This window comes from Zeus faber (genome assembly GCF_960531495.2).
Source record: "Zeus faber genome assembly, chromosome: 15".
Taxonomy (NCBI): Eukaryota; Metazoa; Chordata; class Actinopteri; order Zeiformes; family Zeidae; genus Zeus; species Zeus faber.
In genome coordinates this window covers 11,558,661-11,583,959 of record NC_137194.1, presented here as the reverse complement: position 1 = coordinate 11,583,959, position 25,299 = coordinate 11,558,661, and the positions used below count along the sequence as shown (strand labels likewise).

Below are 25,299 nucleotides of genomic sequence, written 5' to 3'. Positions count from 1 at the left end.
TTGCATATAGGTAGGGATTCCCTGTGGTATGCACACATTGGCTTGCAGCATCCCGTTCCTCCATCAGACAAAGACTCCACAGATTCTCACTGCACTGCAACGCTTCCAATGCTTATGGATTTTCAATGCAATCTTTGCTTTAGTTGGGATGTAACTACTGCTATCACTAAATGACAATTCAAATCAAAGTACTTTTTTTTTTTGTGTTTGCAAACATCTAAGAATGGGGGGGGGGGGGGGTTGCCTTTATTTATTTTTTCCAACTATGAACTATTTATTTTGTTAAAACAGCCAACTGCAATTGTTTTTCAAATAAGGAAAGTGTTGATTCATAGCATTGGTACTAGACGAAAAATAACTACTTGCAACATTTTCAAATAAATTTAAACTGTAAAATAAGACAGGTTTGAAACCTGCACATTTCATCAAACAAACTCATCAAAACAATCTGTAAGATAAGTATTTACATTCAATGACATGGTAAAACCTCGCCTTCCAGGTCTTGCTGTATCCATACCAAAACCTATGTGAACCTATCACATACCTGTCAGCTCGGTAGATTTTTATTTTTTTGCCATGTAACATTTCTACCCGGCCTCAGACAGAATACATTCTATGAGTTTGATGTAAATGCCAACTGCTTACTTTAATTATACATCAACGTGCCATCATTAAGCGTGCTTGGGTCAGGTTGCATTGATAAAGGGCCTGATAACAAAAGCCAACTTGCGCGCCCACAAAATTCCACTCCCTAGTCTGTACATATACATAAATACTGCTCCTTACATGACTATGTGTGTGATGGACAGGTATGAAAAGTTTGTTTATCAGACACAACATTGTTTAATACACAATGGAAAGAGACAGACAGATACAGAAAGCAACACAAGTCTACACAAATGAATTACAATATCATACTATTAAGGACATTACACTTCTGGTGAAAAGGCGAGATTAATGACATCAGTCTGGTGTTCTATGCAGACCCAGCAGGCACAGGAACTTATAAGGAGCATGTATGTACATATCTATAATAATACTGTAATATGGCTAAATAGATAGATGCAGCTACAGTATATACACCGGACGCTGTTTAGCATTTTCACAGCAAGTTCCTCTTATGCATCCAATGTTATTCATAAGAAACTTGGTAAGTTTAAGTGAAATTATTTTGATTAATGTGAAATATGTCAACAAACATTTTATAAACTGCGAATGGTATAAATAATGTAGAGAATAATGGAATAAATGTAAAAAAAACCCTGAAAAAATATGTAAAAAAAAAAAGGCAATTTCCAAAATGTAGAAAGAAAACAGCATTTGCAATTATATTCTTAGACATCAAATGGCTCTAGATGTAGAAAATGTGAAACTATAAAAAATGTGATGATAATAAACATCCAAGATTTTAAGACTTCCATATTTCCTTGTGCTGTCTGTTTCCCTCTATCTCCCAAAGCATCCCCCTCTTTCGTAACGCACTGCCCCTCTGTCCAAAACCCCTCCACGTCTACCACTTTTCTAAACAGTTGTTTTATTGTTGTAGTGTCTCCCAATCTAATCTGCCGCAATCTGATGTAATGGAGGGTGACAGCAAGTGACAGAGAAAGGGGCGAGGGGTGAATGTCTCACTCGGGGATGCTGTAAACCACAGATTTTGAGAAGGGTGGTGGGGGGAGGGGGGTCAAAGGACATCACTAGGTCACAGAGGTCCTGTTGTTGTCGCGTCAGTCAGACTCGTGTCACATCATCCACTACTTTAGATTCTCCTTTGGTCAAAAATAAGTCCAGTCCATCAGATGACTGCTGGGGGACATCTGATCAGTCCGCTTGTTGATTGTGTGTCAGTCGTAAAACTATGATTCACAACGTCGGTCGGGAACGGGAGCGTATGGGCGCGACTGGCATGTTTTGGTCTGATGTTTAAATCCCCGGCGGGGCGGCTAATCTAGGATGGCGACCGAGTTAGCCAGGCTGTTGTCCGTGGCGGGGTTGAGGGGGGAGCTGTCCAGGAGGCCCTGTGGCAGCTCCAGGCCCTCGCTGGGCCGGCTGTACTGGCTGGTCAGGGACTCGTCCATGTTGAGCTCGGTGGTGAGGGCGCTTCCGCCGTTGTAGTCCAGGTTGTCCTCGCTGCACAGCTTGCTCTCATCGCACAGCGACGGCTGGCTGGCCGTGCGCTTCTCCTCGTTGTCGCTGTGGAGGGAGAAAGAGAGGGGGGGGGGAAGTCAAGAGGGTGTGAGATGTATCTTCGCCACATTTTGCGAAAAAGCTCGATCATCACATGCATCAGTCATGGGTACAGTGAGCCCTTTTCCCCAGAGTTACTGGGGGAAAGGGAAGATTTTGTTTGATTTTTTTTTTTAAGTACACACTACAGTTATATCAATCCCAACAGTGAAGAAATGAGCGAACAAAGGCAGTGAAATGGTCAATGAATGAAAGACTGTTTTACACAAGACCACGACATGTCGAACACAAGACACAAGCGGGGGAAGCGTGCACCATTGAGCCCGTTGCAGCGTACCTTTCTAGAGATCTGTAACGCAGGGGGGAGGAATCAGACAGGGAAAGGGACAGCGTCACACAAAGGGTTAGACAAAACAATGTGGGGCGGAATAAGGGTTGCATAAATTTTTTGTGTTTCACATGATCAATTGAGATAGACAACTCACTTATGAAATGATCCTAATCGCAACTAAAAGGACTGGAGCAACGCACCTGTACTCTCCAAATGTCTCGTCCTTCATAGGCCGCGCTTCTGAATCCATGGGCCCCTCCTCCTTATCTTTGACTGAGAGAGAGAGAGAGAGAAAGAGAAAGAGCGAGAGAGAGAGATTACTGGATATCAATCAGTGCATTAATCAGTAAGAGCTTCTCCACGTTGCTCTCTAAGCCACTCTCTCAGAGGAGCCGATAATGAGATCCTGTCAGATAGCAAGACGACTTCAATGACTGTGTTACTCTATTAATGTACATCATATGGTACACTGGGAGTTGATATTACTAATCTACACGGAGGATTTTTATGTGGTTTGGCACTTGCTTCACATGGATTTGCATTTTTTTCTTAACTTATATAAGGGCTGAAATACTGTCTAAGCCTGCATAAGAGTACATTTTTTACGAGTTTCAGAAAAAAAACAATGTTCCAGTGTTGTCAACAATTAGGCCACCAGCTGTTCCATCGCATTGATGTTCTGAGAGTCTTACCTGAATATTTCCCTCCCTTGCTCCTCTTGATGAAGCAGAGGATGAGCAATATCAGTAGCAGCAGCACGATGGCACTCACAAGCCCAATAAACCAGCCCTGTGTGGCGAAGCCCGTCTGCACCTCCAGCACTCCTTCGGGATTCGGGAGGAGGGAGAGAGAGAGGGGGAGAGAGAGAGAGGGAGAGAGAGAGAGAGAGAGAGAGAGAGAGAGAGATTAAGGCAGAACATTGGGATGGGAGGACCATGAGACGAGATGTGATTAAAGCACGGGTAGGAAGGAGGAGATAAAAGGAAGGATGAAAGGAAGAGAAAAGTGCTCAGGGAGGGAGCAGGATCAGGAGTAAAAGGAGCGAGCGCTCGCAGCAGCACCGTCAGCCGGCGCTCCGCTGGGGGAACAAGAAACACACGGTGCAGTGCCCCAAACAAACAGCGCTAATGGATCATTTCATATGGCTCACCAAGCTCTTTCTTTTCAGACGAGCGTTTGAAAGCACATCACAGGCTGCGCGGAGCGCTCTGAGACAGACTGCGTGGATGTGTGAAACTCTGAGGGGAGAGAGGGGATGAAGGGTGAGGAAGGGGGCGGGGAGATGAGTCTCAGTACCTGTCCCCTCGGTCTCGATGTCTGTCTCCCAGAAGGTGGCGTTGTTGTAGGTGAAGCGCAGGCGGTAATGAGATCCGGGAGCCAAACCCTTGAGCTGGTAGAAAGGCTGGGTGGAGTTCAGCCTCTCTGACCGTTTCCATTTCCCGGCGCCTACAGAAAAATGTATTGAATAGTCTAGATTTCCTTAAGTTGTTTCAATTGTTGGTCTAATTGAATTTAATAGCCCTTCACGGTTACACAATTACATTGTCAACGGCTTTTACAGGCGTGCAGTGAAAGGACAGTGTGACAGTAGCTCCTGTACCAGAGGAAAAAAGTTCCCAAGCACAAATCCCAGAGGGAAGAAGGTAACCTTTACAGCAGAGAAAAGACCTTGAGAAAGGACGTGGGATGTAGTCATCCTCGAAGGGTAAAGAACGGCAATAAAGGTTTAAATATTCACATACTGCGTAAGTAATGAGCTTACATACCATTCTTATTCAAGTAGTGGACATGGAAGCCCACGTTCCTGTGCCTATCCTTGCTCGTCCAGCTGAGGTTAACACAGTTCTCTCCAACAGAGAGGCTGACATTCAAGGAAGGGCCTGAAACAATGAGAAAAGAGAGGTCTCCAAATTGCGTCGCACTATATCTATGTTTCCATGCGTGCCCTCCGTGACAACGATCAAAAGACCAGCCAGCGCTTGTACCTCCGTCCAACGTGGTGGCGCCCTCCCTGGCGATGGGCTCTCCATCCCCAGCGACCGTTTTCCCCCTCAGGTAGAAGCGGTAGCGGCTGTGCCGGTCCAGGCTCTTCAGGGTGAGCTGGGTGACCGTGGGGTCGTCTATGGTGACAACCTGCATGGGGCTGTCATCCATCTCCACAACTGACGACGGCAAAACCACAAAACAAGAATGCTCCATCAACACCGGCTGTCCGACACTCTCGATGGCATCTGACACAGCGACTGATTGATGAGCACCATTAGGAAGGTCTTGTATTGATGCTTTTTTTTATTGATCATGCTGAGGATGTATTGTCTTACATCATACGCATTTCAATATTCATTTTGTATCGTACGCGTGTGTGGCAGACAAGGGGGCGTGGCTAAGCCTCGCTCTCCAGGACCCAGCGCTGGTTCCTTCCCGCGGCGGCGCACCTGTATCGAAATCTGGCGATTCTGACCCATGGATCCGACTTGGCAGGGGCGAGTTTTCTTCTGTGTTATTTGTCTGTTTCAGTGAGGAGGAAGCGTGGTGCCGGAGCCTGACCCGGCAGACCAGATCGCCGCCCGAGAGACACGCGAGTTGCTTTTTTTAGTTGTTGTTTCGTTCGTTCATTCATTTATTCTCCCGCCTCTCTAAGTTTTATGTTGAGTGTGCGGAGTTGAGTTTTTGGCCATTGAGCCTTTCTGTTCAGCCCCGAATAAAACTACGCCAGCTGAGTTTTCTCACTTACAGTTCCGACTCAGTCTCCCTCCTTGAGCCCACACCTGTAGGCATGGAAACTGTCACAAGGTTTTCGAAGGCAATACAAGCATCAAACATTAGCTTCAATGTGAAATAGCGTTGTCACAGATATGGTTCCTCTAAATAGCACCTACTCTGTTGGTATTGCAGCAGATATCCGATGAGGACACCGTTGGGCTGGTGGGGCGGAGCCCAGTGGAGGGTCATCTCCGTCTCCCCGGGACTATCCAGGATCAAGGACATGGGAGGCCCGGGAGCTGGCAACACAAACAGTTTGACTGTTAAGCACTAGCCTTTCTCATAACGTGTTTCTGATGTGTCACTTTCTTTTCCCCGCCCCACATCGCCTGCTCCTCAAAACACGTCCCCTCACCCTCCCTCACACCTTGTCTCTCTCTGTTATTTTGTCCCCTCCACCTCGTCTCTCTCTGTGGATATCGATGTTGTTTCCTCTTGTCGCACTCGGTGGATTTCTCCCTCCTCTCCTCACACGTCCCTCCCTCTCTGTCACAACAGCTCTTGCTTCCAGCCGTCACGTTTGCCCTGACGCCTCTTCCGCACCACCCTCCCTCCCCCCCTTCCTCCCTCTCTCTATTCCTCTCACTCCCCTCGCCTTCTCACCTCCCTCGTTGGTCTTGAAGGACAGGGCCTCAGACAGGGGTCCCTCTCCCTTGGTGTTAAACACAGCCACAGTCAAGGCGTAGTGGGAGTACGGTCGGAGGTCGTTCATCACCCTCTTCTCCTCGTTTGCTCCCGTCTCCACCACCACCGTGGTCTCTGGCTCCCTGGACCTCCGGCCTCGGTGATGGACCCTGGAGCCGAACCTGGTCAAGTGGATCTGCATCCGGAGGAGGGTTAGCTGGTAAATCGGCTCATGTGCTGAAAAATATTTATTTACCCTAATTGTTTAATTGTTTTCTACATAAAAAAAACTTGATGTTTCCTAGTGAATGGCTTAAACACATTTAAATATGTTATGTTCTTAAAGGGCTTAAAGGCAACAGCTGTTGCAAGCGCGGTAGATAAGCTCTTTCTTAATCGCACGGTTGTATCACCTGAATGTTTCATCCCTGCTGATGCTAAACAGTGCAACTTTTTTTGTGCGGTGAAGCAGCAACTGTGCTTTGTGTAAATGCAGGGGATGTGTTATTCATGAGGACTGAATATGTTAGACCAAACTGCAGAGGGGGAGGGATGCAAAATCAGTACCTTGTATCCCAGCAGGTGTCCTCTTACTGTCTCCCTGTCTACCGGTGCCCAAGTAACCCTGATGGCCGTGCTGTTCAGCAACACCACGCCCACATCCATGGGCGCTTCCAAGGGAACTGCAAGGGACAGAGAAACACAACGAGAATAAGAACAACACAGAGGGAAGGTGACGTGCAATAAGGAATTCAGTTAAAGAGTTAAAAAGGTATCGGAAGTTTTGCATCAAATGCATAGGCTATGAGCAAAAAGACGAGACACCTTTGCCCTTAATTCTTCAAAGGTTCAAACAAACTAATTCCAGCTAAAGACAAACACATTTCTTCGGATTTTTACCATTCTCTCCAGAGTAGCCAATGACGGGGTCCGGCTCAGGTCCCTCCCCTTCCTGATTGACAGCCTGGACTTTGATCTCAAAGGCAGAGAAGTCGTTGCCGATGTCGTTGACAACGTAGGGCGGTGCTGTGGTTAAGCTGGTGTGCCACTTGGGCCCGCTGCCCAGCACGCGCCTCCACAACACCCGGTACCGGAACTCAGGACCATTGAAGTTGCGCTTGTCCATTTCCTGGAGTCACAGTCACAGTCGATTAGAAACAAAATCAATGGTATTAGGGGGAAAAAAACAACAGGTACAGTTAACGTGTGTTGTACCTTCCAGGTGATGACCAGAGTGTCTGGGTCCACGGATTCACTCCTCACATCTTCTGGGTTATTGTCTGGCGCTGTGTGTGGAAAGAGCAAGAGAAGAATCATCAGTTTAAACAGCCTTTGTCCATGTTGGTTGGTTTGAGCGGCCAGGGTCTCTCCAGTCCGCCATTCCATTACAGGACACAAAATGAAGATAATGTTTGAATGCATCGAATGCAAGCTACAGCTCTTACCTTCAGCTGGCGTGCTGTGGAGCTCGGAGGGCTTGCTCTCGTCGCTTAGGCCCACTTCATTAATCGCTTTTACCCGGAAGCGATAGGAGATGGAGGGCTGCAGAGGGAGTCTGGCGCGTTGCTGGTTCCCCTCCACTCTCTGCAACTCTTCCCAGCCCCTCTCCTTCGATCCCTGGTCCTCAAACTCAATCACGTACTCTGGAGAGACACACACACACACACACACACACACACACACAGATGGAGAGAGAGAGAGAGAGAGAGAGAGAGATTAATATCAATGTAACAATAGAGACATGAGTAAATACTTAAAAAAAGGACGTTGAGGTGCTTTCGGCTTCACAGGGGCTCGCTGCTTGGCAACAAATAATTCTGTCAGAGTAATGAAAGCAGAGCAGCCTTTATTTTTCCCGGGGGGAGATAAACAATGTAGATTTTCAATGCAGTGTGTTGCAGTTAAACAAGACAAAAAGCTTTGTGCGAGTGTGTTTGCGTTTGTGCAGGTGTGCATATCTCCCATCTTTACACAGCAGTCAGCAGCATTACAGAGAAAATTATTACCACTGCCAGTGGAAATGTAGAATTGTATTTCCATCAAAAGCACAAATAAATAAATAAAAGTTGCCCGCTATAATGCATGCCAACAACAGTGCTGGCATTGTATTGTACCACAACTAAAGCTTGTTGAAACAGGACAGTGATTAAAAAATGAAGAAAAAAAAACCTCTTAAACAATCACTGATACAATGAAATTATGCTAAATGCATCTTCCAATTGTGTGTGTGTGTGTGTGTGTGTGTGTGCGCGTGTGTGTGTGTGTGTTTGTGTGTGTGTGTGTGTGTGTGTGTGTGTGTGTCTGTGTGTGTGTGTGTGTGTGTGTGTGTGTGTGTGTGTGTGTGTGTGTGTGTGTGTGTGTGTGTGTGTGTGTGTGTGTGTACCTAGCACCGGGCTGTTGTGGTCTTCACCAGGGGCCCAGGAGAGGGTGATAGCACGGCGCTTAGAATCAGAGAGCTGCAGAAGGGCTGGAGGGTCCGGGCGATCTGAGTGGCGATGACACTTATTTCAGTTATTTAATTATTCAATGCCCTACTGTACATTTCATCCAGGGTGAGTTATTCTGCAAGTTATTCACGTGCACTACAGAGAGATCATGTCAATATCCATTTCGAATGAAATGTTCAGCCTCGACCAACGGGGAAAGAGATGGATTGAGAAATGAAGATGCTCTTATGGCTGGTCTCAGAACAGTTCTGAAAGGAAAACTCTTGAAGAAGGTACGTATATCTTATAAATTGCCATTTCCCAATGATCTAAAAATAAAGTTTAGGTTTAAAAAAATAGCAGAGTTTTTCTTTAACACACACATTCCAAGTCAGCAGGCCAAACTTCAGACTCAAACTACATGGAACATACATTTCACCCACAGTAAAGTACTTTCTGTCACTTTATCTTGTTGAATCTGGTTAATATCTCCATGATTAATCCCTTCACAATTTTCCTCTGGATGATTGTGTTATGAATGTTTTTTTGATTATATTTAAAGAAGCAATCATTAAAATAGGGTGACTGTGGACATGGAGCTACCACTCCTCTCCACAGCACAGTCTTTGAAGTTTGAATATGTTGATTTAAGTCAACACCATGAAGCCAAAAGTATGTTATGACTATAAATGGTAGCCATTGGTATTATTGGATTGGCCTCATTAATCTCATTAAAACCTTAACGGCGAGGGGCAAGCAAGCACATGGTGCCACTCTAAGTCCTTACCCACTAGAGTGATGGAGCCGCTGGCTTCTGCCATGTCCAGCTTAGTGATGACCTGACAGGTGTACAGCCCTTCATCCTCCAGCTGCACGTTGGCCACGATCAGGTCGGACCCTTCGAATGTGTACCTTGAGTAAGAAGAGGAGATCAGAATAAACATCTTCCTCTTCCGCCATGAGTCTGCTCATCATCACCATGGTTGCCGTCAGTCATGAATTTAATCCTCAACAGCCTTCCTCATTATTGACATGATTGTCGAGCGTTATGTACTGTATGTAACTACGGTTCTGTGAATTCTGGATGACAATTCACACTGGATTTATCCACCTTAGAGAGAATTTTATATCAACAAAGTCACATGTGATCCCCGGTGCCCAGGTGCCGCCCTATATAATCACATGGGACCCCGGGACAGAGAACTCTGGCAGTCATCCAGAATTCATAGAACCATAGTTACATAGGTAACTCTCGTTCTATTTCATTTTTAGACGTGTTTACACTGGATGACTGATACCAACAAGGTCATGAGGAACCACCACCCTTCACCTAACCTATTGATGGCCCTGGTAGAACCGCCATTCCTATGGCACTTGGAGTGGCGACGCTGACTCAGTAGTAACTGGCGAATGTGCAGGGGGATTCCCAAGTAGCTGCGGTGCAGATGTCTCTCAATGGCACGCCTTTCAGGGCTGCCCATGATGTGGCAACACTTCTTGTAGAGTGGGCTCTCGCGCACTGGCTTCTTCCGGGTCTCGGTGAGGATCCTCAAGTCCTTCTACAGTGGAGCAGTGGAGAGCATCCTGACAGGCAACATTACTGCCAGGTTTGGGAGCTGTACTGCTCAGGACAGGCGGGCCCTGCAGAGGGTGGTGCGTTCAGCTGAACGTACCACTGGAACTACCCTCTCCCCCTTGCAGGAGTTATACACCAGGAGGTGTAGTAGCAGAGCCCGCAGGATCATGAAGGATCCTCATCACCCCAACAACAGACTGTTCCAGGTGCTGCGGTCAGGCAAGCGCCTCCGCAGTCACACAGCGAGAACAGAGAGACTGAGACTGAGTTTTTTCCCGCAAGCCATTAGAACTGTCAATGCTGACCTCACCAGTGGTCCTCACTGAGCCATACACATAGGCTCCACTACCTTACTGTACTGTATGTAGCATACTGTACCGCATACTGTGTCACTGTTCAGGGTTGTTCGTGATGCTGTATTGCTGCGCCGTACTGTTGTATACTGTGCTGTATTATCCCAAACACTACCTCACTTTATTCACATGCCACTTTAATGCACATATCTTTATATACATAATTGCCTATTCCATATACATAAGCATATTCCCTCTATCTATTCCATTTTACTTCATTTTATTTTTATTGTATTTTATTTTATTCTATATATTTTTATTTTATTCTATAAGTATTGAACTTACTGTATTACGTTGTAGGAGTCAGTTAGTTGGGCTATTAGAAAGAAATTTTTCCTAGGACATATTGTGTGTTATCACCGGGTGCGTTGCATTACATTTCACTGTATATATGTATGAAAGTATGTATATGTAAGTGACGAATAAAAATCTTGAATCTTGAATCTTGAATCTCCGCCGCCAGGGTATCTACCTTCGACCTGAGCGAGTCGAGTGACCTTCTGGGTCAGTGGCATGAAGGAACAGTTCATGCAGGCACCGTGAGTTAAGCCCTGCCTCTAGCGCTCCGCCCCTAAATGCCAAGGACAGAAATCAAGTCCGTCTGTGGCCAGCAGAGGAGCCATGCACCCGGAACAAGTATGATACCTTGTTGTTCATATCCTTCTTTTGCTACCATTTAACTGGCTAATGTGATTTGGCCCTTGAACCGTACACAAAGACTAGGGATACCAAAGCTGTTTCAACGTGCTTGCAGTCAAACTGAAGGGCTCAGCCTCTGGGGGATGAAGGATCACGATGAGACCCCACACTGCATGAGAGTGTAAAGCTGTTTTTTTTCTTTTAATTTTTTTTTAAAGTTTAGACTGTAAACTTCTCCTGGAATGAGCAAATTTTTTTTAGACCTGCATTTCTTCCCTTTATGTGAGAAGACCTGAAGGAACAGAGCTCCAGGTCTGGTCTTGGTGGATACATCCAGTGTGAAACGCTGTCTCTGGCGGTCAGTAAGAATGAAATAGACCATCACTATCATTACTCGCATCCGGACCTTCCGCATCATTTCCCATCCCTCTGTGTCGCTGGAGTTGAGCCTTACTTGTCCTCGGCGTAGGACTGGAACAGTTTGACTCCGCGCACCCTCCACTGGATGAGCGGTGGGGTCAGTTTGGGGTCGATCAGGGCGATGCAGGTGAAGATGGCTGTCTTCCCCGGCTGCACTCTCAGGGTCTGGGGGGGAGACAGGATGACGGTCCTGTCTGGGGGAGACCGAAAAAGAGACGTGAAACACCGTCCAGCTTGTGTGTGTTTGTACATTGATGTCTGTGTTTCTTATTTGGTTGTTGTTGTTTGCCGGAGCGTGTGTTTCACTCACTCAGCACTTCCAGCTCGGCTCTGATGGACAGGTTGGAGTTCTGCACCGAACAGGTGAACGTCCCCTCGTCGCGGTGGGTGACGCTGGAGATCTGCAGTGTTCCGTTGGCAAACGGATTAACTCTGGAATCAGCGAGCATGGACTGGTCACCGTTGCTCTCCCTGCGGAGGAGACACACACACACATACACACACACACACACACACTCAGAATATTATAAACATTATGCATTATGCATTAACATTATGGGACCTTTGGAAAAAGTGTTGCAGAATGGAAGGAAAATGCCTATCTAACATCATTCAGTTATTTGAAAATGATACTTTACAACCCGTATTGTATACGCAATAGAATACAATATTGGAACGGGGGGTCCAAGGGATCTTCAGTCCACTGCCTTCAAGGAATATGGTTCTTAGGAAATATTATTACGTTATTGCAATATAGATTATTAATACATTTGCATAAATTACCATATTGTAATTGAGGTAGCTTTTGAGGAGCCATGCCGAAAACTTACAGAGATGTGTAAAGATTTAGTTAGTTATACATTCACACATTTCCATTCATATACTTCCGGGATCAATAACTATAATCTATATATCTCAAAAATTAAGCTATATATTATTCTGGTTCCCTCACTATAAATGTTATTTCTGCGCCGATGTATACAGTTGTATAATGTTGTTTAATAAAAAAGTTCTTCTTTGTTTTACTCTTTATGCACACCGTTTTTGGACTCCTGAGACGACCTGTGCTTTCCTGTGAGACTTTTAAACAGCATTCTTGTGTGATCACGGTGTGTCTCAGATCTGGTGTCTCACCACGTGATTTGGGGTTTGGGAGAGCCAAAGGTTTCACAGTCCAGCACAGCCTTCTGTCCCTCTACGACTGTGTATGTGGTCCTGTCCTCACTCAGGATCTGGGGGGGCAGCTCTGAAAAAACACACAGGCTTGTGAGGAACACACACGCCGCATATACTGTACACAGTTATGTGGTCTTGCTAACAACAAAATACTATTAGGTACCCACCGATCACATAGACATTGGCGTTAGCGAGGATGGTTCCGTGCTTGTTGGAGGCCCGGCACTGGTAGATGGCGGTGTCACCGAAGTCCACGTCCTTCAGGATCAGAGAGCCGCCTGCTGCCCGGGTGTGCCTGGAGTCCTTGTCCACCTCTGTTATTACACATACAGTAGGCACACAACAGTCATCTATTAAAGATGATGTGTGTGCATGATTGCGTATGGGAGTTTGTGTCTGTGTGTGTTTCCTGACCTGCGAGGGCAATTCCATTAATGCTCCAGCTGATGGTGGGAGAAGGGATGCCATCAGCCTGACAGTCCAGCCTGACAGTCTCTCCTGGGGCGTATAACTGACTCGCTGGCTCCTTGATCCAGTAGGGGGCGGCTAAAACAGACACAGGGTACCAGGTGCATGTGAGCAACATGGTGCACATTTAAAGCACATGTCACATGTGTCACTGCTGTATGTTAAAGCCACAAGGAGACTATGAGAGGTACATATTAATTAATTGAGCCCACAACAATGACGTTTGAATTCATAATACATAGTATTAATAATATAGAGTGAGTGTAAGTGCCATGTGTAAGTGGATGGGTGTGTGACTGAATGTTCATGAATGTGAGATAGATCAGTGATTCCCAATCTTTTCAGGCCAAGACTAGGCCTTGACTGAGGACCCCCTGCTCCCTATTATAGACAGATAATGTATACATTATCTGCTGATAATAGACTGTTGTGTTGATGATGTGGAGTGAAAAAATTGGGCTACATACAAACACCTATCTCTCTGCCTACCTTTCTGACAAAACATTCAAATCTTATAACAACAACCATTTTTTTTTTTTTTTGTCAAAAAATCTATCCTGAGGATGTAAAATAAAGAAACAAAAAAATGATTTTGATGTAGACCCCCGCAATTCCTTCACAAACCACTAGGGAAATCATGACTAGAGCTAGAGTTTCACTACTCCACTCTGCACTACAGTCAAGTTTGATAGATTTGGAAAACTGTGCTTGTGTGTGTGTGTGTGTGTGTGTGTGTGTGTGTGTGTGTGTGTGTGTGTGTGTGTGTGTGTGTGTGTGTGTGTGTGTGTGTGTGTGTCTTACATGCATGTATTCATGGGTCATCGGGTGTGTGTTCCATACCTTCCACAGTCACAGTGTATGTGTGTATGACGATTCCCTGGGAGTTGTTGGCCGTGCACTGGTACTCTCCAGCGTCGCTCATAGAGATGTTGCTGAAGCGAAGACGCCGATTGGACATCTCGGTGGAGGTGCGATTCTCAGACAGCTGACCGTCCTTCCTCAGCCACATCACCGTGGGAGTGGGGCTGGTATGAGTATGTGCGTTTGTGTGTGTGTGTGTGCGCGCGCGCGCGTGTGTGTGTGTGAGGGAGGAAAGATGTAATTAAGGGGCAGGAAGGAAGGAACGAATTAATAATAAGAAGAACGAGCACACAAACAAATTAACAAATGAACCAACCATACAAAGTGAGAGATGGCAAGAGAGAAAGAGAGGGAGAGAAAGGAAGGAAGAAATGTTGGAACAAAGGATGGAAAATGTAATGAAGACGGTAGAAATGAATACACAAACAAATAAACAAATGAAGGAGAATGTAAAGTGAAAGTCAAAGAGAGGAAGGGAGGAACAAAGGATAGTACGAACGACGAACGAAAGAGTGAGTGAGATACAGAGAGGACGGTTGGATGGTTTATCCAACGAAATGAAGAGAGGTGAGAAGGTCGAGCGGGGAGATGATGGAAGGACAAAGGAGGGAGCAGGGAGGGGGGAGGAGGAGAGGAAGAAAGAGGAGAGGCAGTTAAGATTGATCGAGACGTCGTGGCATAACTTTCCAGACGGATGGGTATGGAAAAGAAATCCCTCCCTTTCATTCTCCCTCTCTCTCCCTCTCGTTCTCTCTCTCTCTCTCCACACACACACACACACACACACACACACACACACACACACACACACACACACACACACGGAAAACCACTCACAGGCCTTGAACAATGCACTCAAGCTCCAGGGTCTGGCCCCTCAGGGCATGGTAAGTGCTGTGGGTTCCAGTAGGTTTCATCAGCTGAGGCCTCCTGCTCCGTACCACCGAGTTAGCTGGAGACAGGGCGAGCGAGTGAGAGAGAGAGAGAGAGAGAGAGAGAGAGAGAGAGAGAGAGAGAGAGAGAGGGACCAAGAGAGATAGAGAGAGAATTCATACATATGTATGGGAAATTGCAGGCTTGCTTTAAGATGGATGTCTGCGGTGTTGCTGACACTGCAGCCACTTTGCCATGAGGGTCCGACATGGATACACACCCCTCGCTGGGCTCCATGTGGTGCTGCGCGTCCCCTCCTGCTCTAATGCCACATCACATCACACACTTCATACACATATACGCTCTCGTGTTAACATGTGTTAATCTTTCTGACCTCTACGCGGGTCACAGATTTTAGCGGTAGCCGTGTCTCAGTGTGAGCTGCATGTCTTTATGACCGGGTGGGGGTGAGGAGCCCCCCCGCCGTCTCTGGAATGTTCTACCTGCCATGGTCACTGCGCTGCCAACCCACCCTCTGCTTGACTTTGGTGCTCAGAAGCACTCGATCTCAATTTTCTCAAGTTAACTTTTTAGTTGTGCTCGTTTCCCCTAAATGGCAGCCAGGTTATATAGTTTGTTTCAAACAGTGTTGGTCAATAGGGTTGCTTTTCACATCAATAGCGGAACTTTCTGCTCAGAGTCACAAGGCCAGCTGTGAAAGTTTTGAAATGAAAATATATTCGATTTTCACAAAAATCGAATTTAGAGACTTTCTAAAACAAAATAAGCCTGTGACGGGCTTTAAAAATGTATGCATAATAATTGATGAGTAATCGCTGTCAACTTCCTGTTTCCTGTTATTCATCGGGCACCTGTATCATGGTTCCTACTTATATACATGGGCAACAAATGTAATGATGACAAATGTAATGTTACTATATACACAAGGCAACTCCTGTTGAGTGAAAGGGAAGAAGGGACTCTCACAACAATCACAAGGAATTTCACACGACATCTGCTGACGCTTCCTTAAATATTTCCGACCAATACGGGACACATCTTCTTATCCTCATGAATCAAAGAACACAAAAGGCACATGATGATCTGACAGAAGTTCTCATTTCACGGGAAAGTTCCCCTCGGTCCAGACAACTGGTGGACAGTTTGGTTGAAGGACTTCTCGGCTGGGCACTCACAGGGGGTGATGACCAGCGAGATGGGCTCCATGGGGAGGATGGTGCGTGTCGCCAGGTACTGCACGTTGCAGGTGTAGTCGCTCCTGCTGTCCTCAGTCTTCGCGTGGGCAAAGTAGAGGTTACCGTCCTTAGAAACCATCACGCGCTCGTCTAGCTGGATGTGGTGGAGTCCTGCAAAGATAACAGAGAGTGGGAGAAAGAGAGAGAGAGAGAGAGAGAGAGAGAGAGAGAGAGAGAGAGGGAGAGAGAGAGATGTCGCAGGAGTTAGAAAAAATGGAAAAAATAAATTACAGAAATTAATTTGTTTAGGAAAGCCGGTAAAGGACAGGTTTTACAAAGTGAAAAGCGATTGAGAATAATGGAATATATTGAAAAAGAGGAGAGATAGAAAGTGGAATAGACCTTGAGAATAATTCTAATACCAAGACCCATTGGAGAGTATAGATTTTTCAGTTTAATATTTGGGAATAACTCCAGTTTTATTATTAACTCCAAATCACTCCATTGATGGAAATGGTACAATGACAGGAACTGTATGGAGTGTTTGGAGGTGTGTGTGGAACAGTGTGTGTGTGTGTGTGTGTGGAGTATGAGGGGAGATGGAGGAACAGCGGGACTCACTCCGGTCCATCCAGTGGATGATGGGCTCCATGGAGCTCGGCGGGGGGTTGCACTTGAGAACCACGCTCTCCCCCTCTTCTGCCTTCTTCTTCACCTTCTTCGCTTTCTGCAGGGTCGGGAGCGCTGGGTTTGGGGGAATAACGTTTGCATTATGCTGTTCCCACATTCATACACACACACACACACACACACACACACACACACACACACACACACACACACACGTGAAAAGCAACAAGCCTCCCACGTATTTCTGAAAAGGTCACCCGAGATGTGAAACATGTCGGCGTGTAAACACACAAAGCTGTGGCAGCAAACACATCGCCTGCCACAGTCATGGACGTCTGTTTGCGGAAGTTTAGCGATTTGATGAACGGCTTCTTCAAAGACGGCCGCCGTCGTTCCGAGGTGAAACGATCTGCTTTGTGAGTCGGACGGGTTTCCTCTCTCTCTCCCTCTCCCTCTCTCGCTCTCTCTCTCTCTCTCTCTCTCGCTCTCTCTCTCGATAACCCCACAGGAGCCGTTGTCTTGTCACCAGCTACTCAAGAGTGCTTCGCCTGACATCAACTCAAGAGCGTTTCTGGGGAAACCGTTGTCAGGGAAACTGTGAGGCAAGGAGGTCGCCTGGGAGAGAGCCAGGCTGCAGGTAGATGGAAAATGCAGGCACTCTTTCTACTTTTGCCCTGGGGCCTCAGCATGTGTGTGTGTGTGTGTGTGTGTTTTTGTGAATGTATACTTATGTGTGTGTGTGTGGGGGGGGGGGGGGGGGGGGTCTCACATTGATTAACATGCTATTAAATTGGGGACAGTGTTAATTGTGTTCCAGGTGGCAGTACCGCCACATACGAGCCCTCAGCGGAAGCCATCGCCCGCGAGCAAAACGAGCTCCACGTAAAGTGGACGCACAACAGGTTCATTCCGAGGCTCTGTTTGTTCACGAGCTCATTAACAACACCAGCTGCAAGATATACACACACAGAGCTGACATCACGCTCTCCGAAAACCAGACCAGGGAGGTACTTTTGTGTGCCATTGGTCATACTCACAGTGTAATCTTAAAGCGGAATCCAGCCGCTTTGAGGGGCTGCGGTGTTGTTTTTCTTCTGATATAGTAGAAAATGACGAATTCTATATACAGTGGTACCTTGATTTACGAGTGCACTAACATATGAGTTTTCAGATTTACGAGCCGTGGTTCCATAGATTTTTTTTGTATTGATTTGCAAGCAAAAATGTGAGTTACGAGGAGCGAGCTCCAGGTACGCCTCCGCTAGTTGGCGCATTTTGTGCTTTTTGTGCAGTTATTTTGCTGGTTTTTTTTTTTCCCAACCATGGTTGCTAAGAAAGTAAGTGCTGCGAAGAAGAAGCGGATGATGTCGAGTGAATTAAAGCATGAAATCATAGAAAAACATGAGCGAGGTGTGCGTGTGATGGAATTGGCAAATCTTTTTAAGTTAAGCGAAAGTGAAGTGAAAAAAAAATTATAAATAAATTGTAGCAATTAAGTTTAGCAATAAAGTGTAGCAACAAACGACAGCGACCAAAAAAGCACAAAACTCCTCCACCCTCCACCTCCGCCAGCATCTTCCGTTAGTCCAAGTCGTCTGATCTCCAAGTAAATGCACTTCATAAAACCTGTTTATTTCTTTACATTCTCTTTCATCATGTTTTATTTAGTTTTTTTATACAATATTTGTTATTTATAAATACATTTTTCTTATTTTAAAACACGTAACAAAAAATATTTGGGCTGGTTATTTGGGGGCTGGAACGGATTAATGGCATTTCAACTAATTTCAATGGGGAAAATTGATCTGCTATACGAGCAGATTGAATTACGAGCTCTGTCACGGAACGAATTAAACTCGTAAGTCAAAGTACCACTGTATATATATAATTTTATATATATTTTATAGAGATAACGTAGGTAGAACAGGTAGAACATACTGTCGGTGTTAAGTATGGCCTCATTTGAGACGGCGGTCCCCAGCGCGTTGGAGGCGTAGCAGATGTATTTGCCCTGGTACTGCATCAGGGTATCCATGGAACTACTGATGGTGTAGAACGCCATGGAGCTTGCCTGCTCGGACACCTTCAGCTCGGGGTCGGTGCCCGGGTCGAACTCCTCCCCGTCCTTTGTCCATCGGAAACTTGGAAGGAAAAACAAGCAGAGGAGGACGGTAAAGTTCGAGTCTTGAGAGGTCATTTTTTCTTTAACTCACATTTCTACATCACATACATCAACTTCCCCCTTTTCCAGAGAGCTTCTTTAAACAAGGCTGACGCAGTGTTAAAAGCAATATTAATCTTTGACTCTGCTTTGGGAACGGCCTGCTTCTTCGGAGCGGCTGCAAGATACCGAAAATATTGCTTGAGGGTTTAATGACACAAATCCCTCGTTAAAAAATAAAAAATGAAAGAGTGGTCTGTCTGACTGATAGCTCGCAGTGAGGCAGAGGACGAGCAAGGTCATAGATTTGAGTACATTTTAGTCAGGAGGAAAAGCACGACAAACATTACTCTACGGCATCAGCAGTAGGACGACTTTATGTGAATGTATAATATATGCACATGTAGGTGTGTATGTACAATGTGTATCTGGTATGTGTGTGTGTGTGCGGTACATAGAGTGTGTGTCTGTATATGTGTGTGTTATACGTGTTCACTGACATGGGTGGAGGATTGCCTGAGGCTTCACAGCTCATGACAAGGTCCTCAACGCTGAAGACAGTGACCGACTCTGGCTGGATGGTGATCACTGGAGGCTTCTTAACTGCAACGACACACACACACACACACACACACACGCACGCACGCACGCACGCACGCACGCACGCACGCACGCACGCACGCACGCACGCACGCACACACACACACACACACACACACACACACACACACACACATGCACACACAGTGTTATAACATCCATCATGAGCTTGCGTAAGCGTAAGCGCGCGCGCACACACACACACACACACACACACACACACACAGGAAGTGGGATGCTGTAATCATGCCCCTGACCTGCTGTGGCCATGCGACAAGCTTTTATTCCGCACCTTTTAAACCACCAGACATGACTCACACTGCACTTTGTGTGCACACACACACACACACACACACACACACCAACAACACATTCACAAAACATAATTCTAATGTAACGTTCCACGTCGACCCATAGCTGCGGTCAGGATCAGTGTGGGGAGAAACAGAGACACCATTTATTTCCATAGTTTAACAACTACCAATAAGTGTATTCATTCAATATCACTTAGACTCCCTGGAGAGGGAAATGTAGGCTAAAAGGATGGAGAAAGAGTGCAAGGAGAAGGAGTGCAGGCAGAAAATGGGTTGAGATGAGAGGAAATTGATACAGCATAACGTCAGATGGAGAGTCTATGTAAAAGACATATACGGCACAGGGGTCGGTGGTGGCGAGAGACAGCATGGTGCGCTGGAGCCAGAGGCCCTGTCGGCCTTTGGGAAATGAGGCAGAGATTCTTTCTCTTTGAAGGGGGATTAATGACCACAATAAAAGGCTTTCCCTTACAAGCTGCGGCGTGAACGTAGGAAGAGGATCCACACTGTATACGATATATTTATGGTATATATCATTCTGGCAGTAGTGTTTTAAGCACTTTTTTTTTTATTTTCAAGGACTTTAAACAAAACAAATATAATCAATTTTCAATGTGATAGAGATCACATTGAAAATTAATAAAAATATAATCTTTGTTCCCTTGTCTATTATTCATATTATTATATCCATTTTATATATATATACCTATATCTATTATTAATTTAATTCATCTACTATTAGACCGTCTATTTCCCACCATGCTGGATTAGATTTACATTTACCTGGCATAATCTGTCGTCAACAATTCTGGCAATTTTTTATTACGTTATGATTTGGATAACAAAACCAGGGGAAGTATCACGGGTTTTCAATTATCGTGGGTTTTTTTTCTTTTCAAGCACTTCAGCACATAAGAGGGCTATTTTCAATGTATTCCAGTACTTACATTTCTGAAGATGAAATTCAAGCACTTCAAGCACCTCAAGGACCTGGTAAACACCCTGATATACAGTATATACGCACAATAAAACCTACACATACTGAAAAGCACACTCCTCGCGTGTCTGGGGAAGTGTGTGTGTGCTCATGCTCTTTTCCAATTATGTTTGGCTTCTTTAACACTCTTTAGTTTTGAATACTGTCTCTATTGGCAATGGGACAGGGGATATAGCGTGATACTTGTTACACTTCTCTGCGTGTCCCTAGGGGAAAGACACAGCTCCGGAGTCTGAGATAAAATTATATTTGGTAGGTAAATGGGTAAAGGAGGACACCGGAGATGGAGATAGAGAGAGAGAGAGAGAATCGCGGTAGATAAAGGGAATGGAGACGGAGAGCCGAGCGGACGGGGGAGAAGGACTGTAGCGGAGCAGGAGAGCAAGGGAGGGCATCAAGGGAAAAAAAGATGAAGAAAGAACAGACCCAACAGAAACAGAATTAGAGATTGAGTGCGGGCGCACGCGCACACACACACACACACACACACACACACACACACACACTCACACACACACACACGCACAGAGCAAAGATCTTGACAGAGAAGAAAAAGGAGGGATTTTGATGAAAGAATCCCCATTGTTAGAGGTGATAATGCCGCTTCCTCAGCTGATGGAGGAGGAGAGGAGAGGAGAGGAGGAGAGGAAGCCGAAGCTGAGTGCTTTGACTCCTCCGTCTACCCCGGTGTCTCTCCGTCTTTGATCTGACAGCACTGTTGCCTCCATACCGACAGGAACTCCTCACACACTTCCTCCAATACCTTACTCCCTAGGGGAGAGGGAGAGCTCTCCTAATGGGAGCCAGGGAGAGTAAACACACACACACACACACACACACACACACGTCTACAAACTTGTGCACACATACAAACAAAGTGTAACAAACAAAGATATTCACACACTTATAGGTGGTACTGTCACAATGGCACCAGGCGTACACAGACACACACACACACACACACACACACACACACACACACACACATACACAGAAACACAAACACAAACACACATGCATATGTGCAGAAAAAAATATGTCAGATCTCCCATGAACAAACACACACACACACACACACACACACACACACACACACGCATATGTGCAGAAAAAAATATGTCAGATCTCCCATGAACAAACACGCACACACACACACACACAAATACATTCTCTGCCATCTGGAAACCCACTAATAGGAGGTTTATCAAGAGGAATCACAGCGCAGTACGTAGGACTTGATAACGAGTTTTTACAACGGGCTCTTGCCAACCCACCACAGCAGGACAGACAGATGGAAATGTCAATAAAGTTTAAAGCACTTACGTTCACTTATGCGGTCTGTTAGTCCATTGTGTAAGCAAGAGAGAGAGACAGGCAAAATAACGTTATTTCGGACAGAGAGACGGACAGACAGACCGATAGAGGGATGGATAGAATACACACGAAGGAACAAAGATCATTCATAATTGAACAACAATTATGACGAGTGGGCCACAAAGCGGGTGCAATTTCGCCCATAATGGAGTGTGTCTTCAAGATGATGCTCATCGGGATGCGGCTCCTCTATCGATCACCGAGGCCATCCACAAGGCTCGCTAATTGAAAGGCAGGAGCCACCTTGACCTTTACATCTTCGTCCTGCTCCCCCCTTCCTCTTCTTCCTCCATCCCTCTGACCCCTGACCTGCCTGTCACCTCGCCCCTCTGAGAGTTGGATTGACTGTTTTACTGTTTTTCATCAGCATTTAGAGAATAGCCATATGTGTGCGAGTGTGTGTGCCCACGTACAGTTTGTGTGCCTCTACGGTGTGTTTGAGTGCACGTGTGCACACATCCTCACCATCTGCGTGGGTAGGGGAGTGAGAGCCTGTGACTCATTTGCGACTGGCCTAAGATGAAGAGCAAACAACAACAGCAGCGACAGAAACAATATTCTCTCTCTCTCTCTCTCTCTCTCTCTCTCTCTCTCTCTGGGCTCCGTGGGCAGGTCAGTGGAAGGAGGAGCAGAGACAAAGAATCAATTTCCCTGCAGGGACACAAACTCAGCTTATTTCTAAAGCCTGCATATTGCATCGTGGGGGAAGGAAAGATGAGAAAGAGGGAGAAGGATGTCGCTGGGTTGTCCTCATACAACTCAATTGTTGATTGAATTACTCGAAAATCAGACACCGCTTTGCACCATGGTAACCCGATCAATAATATATCAAATCATCGGTGATCAATCACAATGTAATTAGACATTACATAAAGCCAGACTAGGGTTTACTGAATTACCGTAGTTGCCTTTGGTAAATATTACAAAAAATAAACCTGGCGTATTCGAGGTTATTTAAACAGAGACATAATCCGTGAGCTCATACGATCATAGATCATTATTAGGATCCTTTGATGAATCAACAACTCATTAGCATGCCACAACAGAAATTAACACACCAAATGAGTAATTTGCACATCACACAGGCTGTCAGTTTGCCACGGCTTTGAGCGCTTTGTGCTTGGGAACGTGTACTCACAGTTGTTGGGGATGTGTATGGCAGACTGGCCGGGCTGGGGAGCCTGGAAAAGGGCGAGGAGGAGGAGCAGAGAGATGGGAGGAAGGTGGAGGGAGGTGCGCCGCCCCCTACTGCCCGCCTGCTGTCGCTGCGTGTGAGACATTGCTCAGTGTCCCATCAAAGTCCCACCTGCTCACACCGGTAAGCGGCGACACACGCGCGCGCGCCCGCGCACACACACACACACACACACACACACACACGCACGCACGCACGCACACCCGCACACACACACACACACACACACACACACACCCGCACACCCACACACAAACAAACACTCGTGCTGAGCGAGCGTGTGTTGCTGTATTCCTCTCTTCCGGCAGTCGTCGACTTCGGCGACGTCTCTCCTTTTTTATCCTCTATTTCTCTCCTTTAGCTCAGGTCCACGCCCTCCTGCTGCTCTGAAGGATAAAGGGGGTGGAGAAAAAGAGAGAGAAAAAGAGAGAGAGAATGAGAGAGAGAGAGAGAGAGAGAGAGAGAGAGAGAGAGAGAGGGAGGGAGGGGTAGAGAGGGGCCATGTGTCAGTATAGGAGAAAAATTTGCCCGGCGCCATGTGGTCAGACCTACAGACGGACGGAGACTCGGAGTTAACAAACCAATTAAGGTTGAACAATGTGAGACCCTACTGAGAACCGGCGACATTGTCTTCAACAGTTTCCATTAAAATATGTCCAGTTGGGAGATAACAGGACCGGTGGCCCGTATGAAAGGGTCACTCAGCCGCACAGATGGACTGAATGCCACAACAAGAGCGGCGTGCTCCCAGAGCCCATATGGGCTGTGGACCGACAGACGCAGATTGATGGAGTGTCAAATCAGATAATAACTGCGACAGATCAACAAATAGGTAGTAATTAGGTTGAGTGGCCGGGGTTCTTTCCTAGCGAACAGAACACTTTGGCGTGTACTGGGTGGATTTTCCTTGGTGATAAGTGTGTGATAAAGACGCTATCGGTCACGTCAAGTGAGGCGAGCCGCCCTGCAGGGAGGCTGCGCGTTATCCATCTGTACCCTTGGAGCGGGTCTTCGCCCGTCCATCCCCACGGCACCATACGGTGCCGCCTGCTGACTGTTTACAGTACTCAGTATCACACACAAAGAGCTGCTAAAAGTCACATGTGAGACAAAGACAAGGAAGATATTAGGGAGGCCATGACTGTTTTGAGCAACTTGGCATCGGTTTTAGGAGCGCGGCCGCACCGATCCAACATTTTTTTGGCTCAAGGCGAACAGTGATGGCTGGCGTTGCCAAAACTGAAGTGATGGGTGACCTTGGAGGGAGGAGGAAGGTTAGAGCAGAGGAGAGGGTGGGGGGAGAGGGGAGTTAGGAGGGTGGAGGCCAAAGGGGTGAAGGGGTGTTTGGCATTCTTTCTCTTTCATCTTGTTGATGACGCTAGACATCTTAAGTGGTTCAAGCATCTTCCCGCCTGTCAGAAGAGAATTAATTGTGCTGTTTCTTTGGAGTAAAGAAAAAGAGAGAGGATTATTTGGGGCGGGGGGGGGGGGGGGGGTTCTCCACATGCTCAAACTGAACAAATAGGTTTAAAACAAAGTCGCTGAATGAAACGAAATGAAGACCAAACAAGAATTAGGTCCTTAATTGGGTAGTTTAAACGAACACCATTAGGATTAAATGAGCCATTACACTCTGTGGCCTCCCTTGTCAACCACAAAGGAAAGGAGGGGCGAGAGAGAGAGAGAGAGAGAGACAGAGAGAGAGACAGAGAGAGAGAGAGAGTGAGAGGGAGAGAGAGAGAGAGAGAGACAACTACAGGGGAGGGAAGGTTTTTTGGAGAGAGAAAAAAAGGATTCATGGTGGAAGTGGAGGGTTAGAATAAGGAGAAGAGGACGAAGGAGAGAGTAAGGAGAGGTGATGTGGAGGGAGGTTGAAGGACGGGTGGAGGGAGGTTGGTGACGAAGGGAGACAGCTGCAATGCTAATCCGGCCCTTCCAGTCTCTCTCATATTCACACACACACACACACACACGACTACAGCAGCTCTTCCAATCAATGCATAATTCTTTCCTCCCTCTCTTGTTGTTGGTTCGTCTGTCGTTCTCTTCTGCCATCGGTTTCTCAGGCTGAAGCCACATTACTCTTGACTGATCTCAGGAGGAGGTGTGCAGAGTTGCCCAATTACAGTGATCCG

General features: G+C 46.3%; 1 protein-coding gene across 1 annotated transcript in view; it reads right to left on the bottom strand.

Moving 5' to 3' along the window:
• Positions 1-557: 557 nt before the first annotated feature.
• Positions 558-25,299, bottom strand: part of l1cama (L1 cell adhesion molecule, paralog a) — a gene marked incomplete at its 5' end in the record, with an annotated part of 56,643 nt that continues 31,901 nt past the window's right edge. The window contains 25 exons of the mRNA XM_080014609.1: positions 558-2,193; positions 2,719-2,791; positions 3,211-3,342; positions 3,815-3,964; positions 4,285-4,398; positions 4,504-4,680; positions 5,398-5,520; positions 5,885-6,101; positions 6,473-6,588; positions 6,806-7,034; positions 7,121-7,191; positions 7,351-7,548; positions 8,289-8,390; positions 9,119-9,243; positions 11,354-11,513; positions 11,630-11,790; positions 12,454-12,565; positions 12,663-12,809; positions 12,910-13,041; positions 13,804-13,988; positions 14,662-14,776; positions 15,894-16,064; positions 16,515-16,637; positions 18,462-18,664; positions 19,185-19,287. Of these exons, the coding sequence (XP_079870735.1) occupies positions 1,944-2,193; positions 2,719-2,791; positions 3,211-3,342; positions 3,815-3,964; positions 4,285-4,398; positions 4,504-4,680; positions 5,398-5,520; positions 5,885-6,101; positions 6,473-6,588; positions 6,806-7,034; positions 7,121-7,191; positions 7,351-7,548; positions 8,289-8,390; positions 9,119-9,243; positions 11,354-11,513; positions 11,630-11,790; positions 12,454-12,565; positions 12,663-12,809; positions 12,910-13,041; positions 13,804-13,988; positions 14,662-14,776; positions 15,894-16,064; positions 16,515-16,637; positions 18,462-18,664; positions 19,185-19,287 (3,689 nt within the window). The 3' untranslated portion in view covers positions 558-1,943. The remainder of the gene's footprint in view (positions 2,194-2,718; positions 2,792-3,210; positions 3,343-3,814; positions 3,965-4,284; positions 4,399-4,503; positions 4,681-5,397; positions 5,521-5,884; positions 6,102-6,472; positions 6,589-6,805; positions 7,035-7,120; positions 7,192-7,350; positions 7,549-8,288; positions 8,391-9,118; positions 9,244-11,353; positions 11,514-11,629; positions 11,791-12,453; positions 12,566-12,662; positions 12,810-12,909; positions 13,042-13,803; positions 13,989-14,661; positions 14,777-15,893; positions 16,065-16,514; positions 16,638-18,461; positions 18,665-19,184; positions 19,288-25,299) is intronic.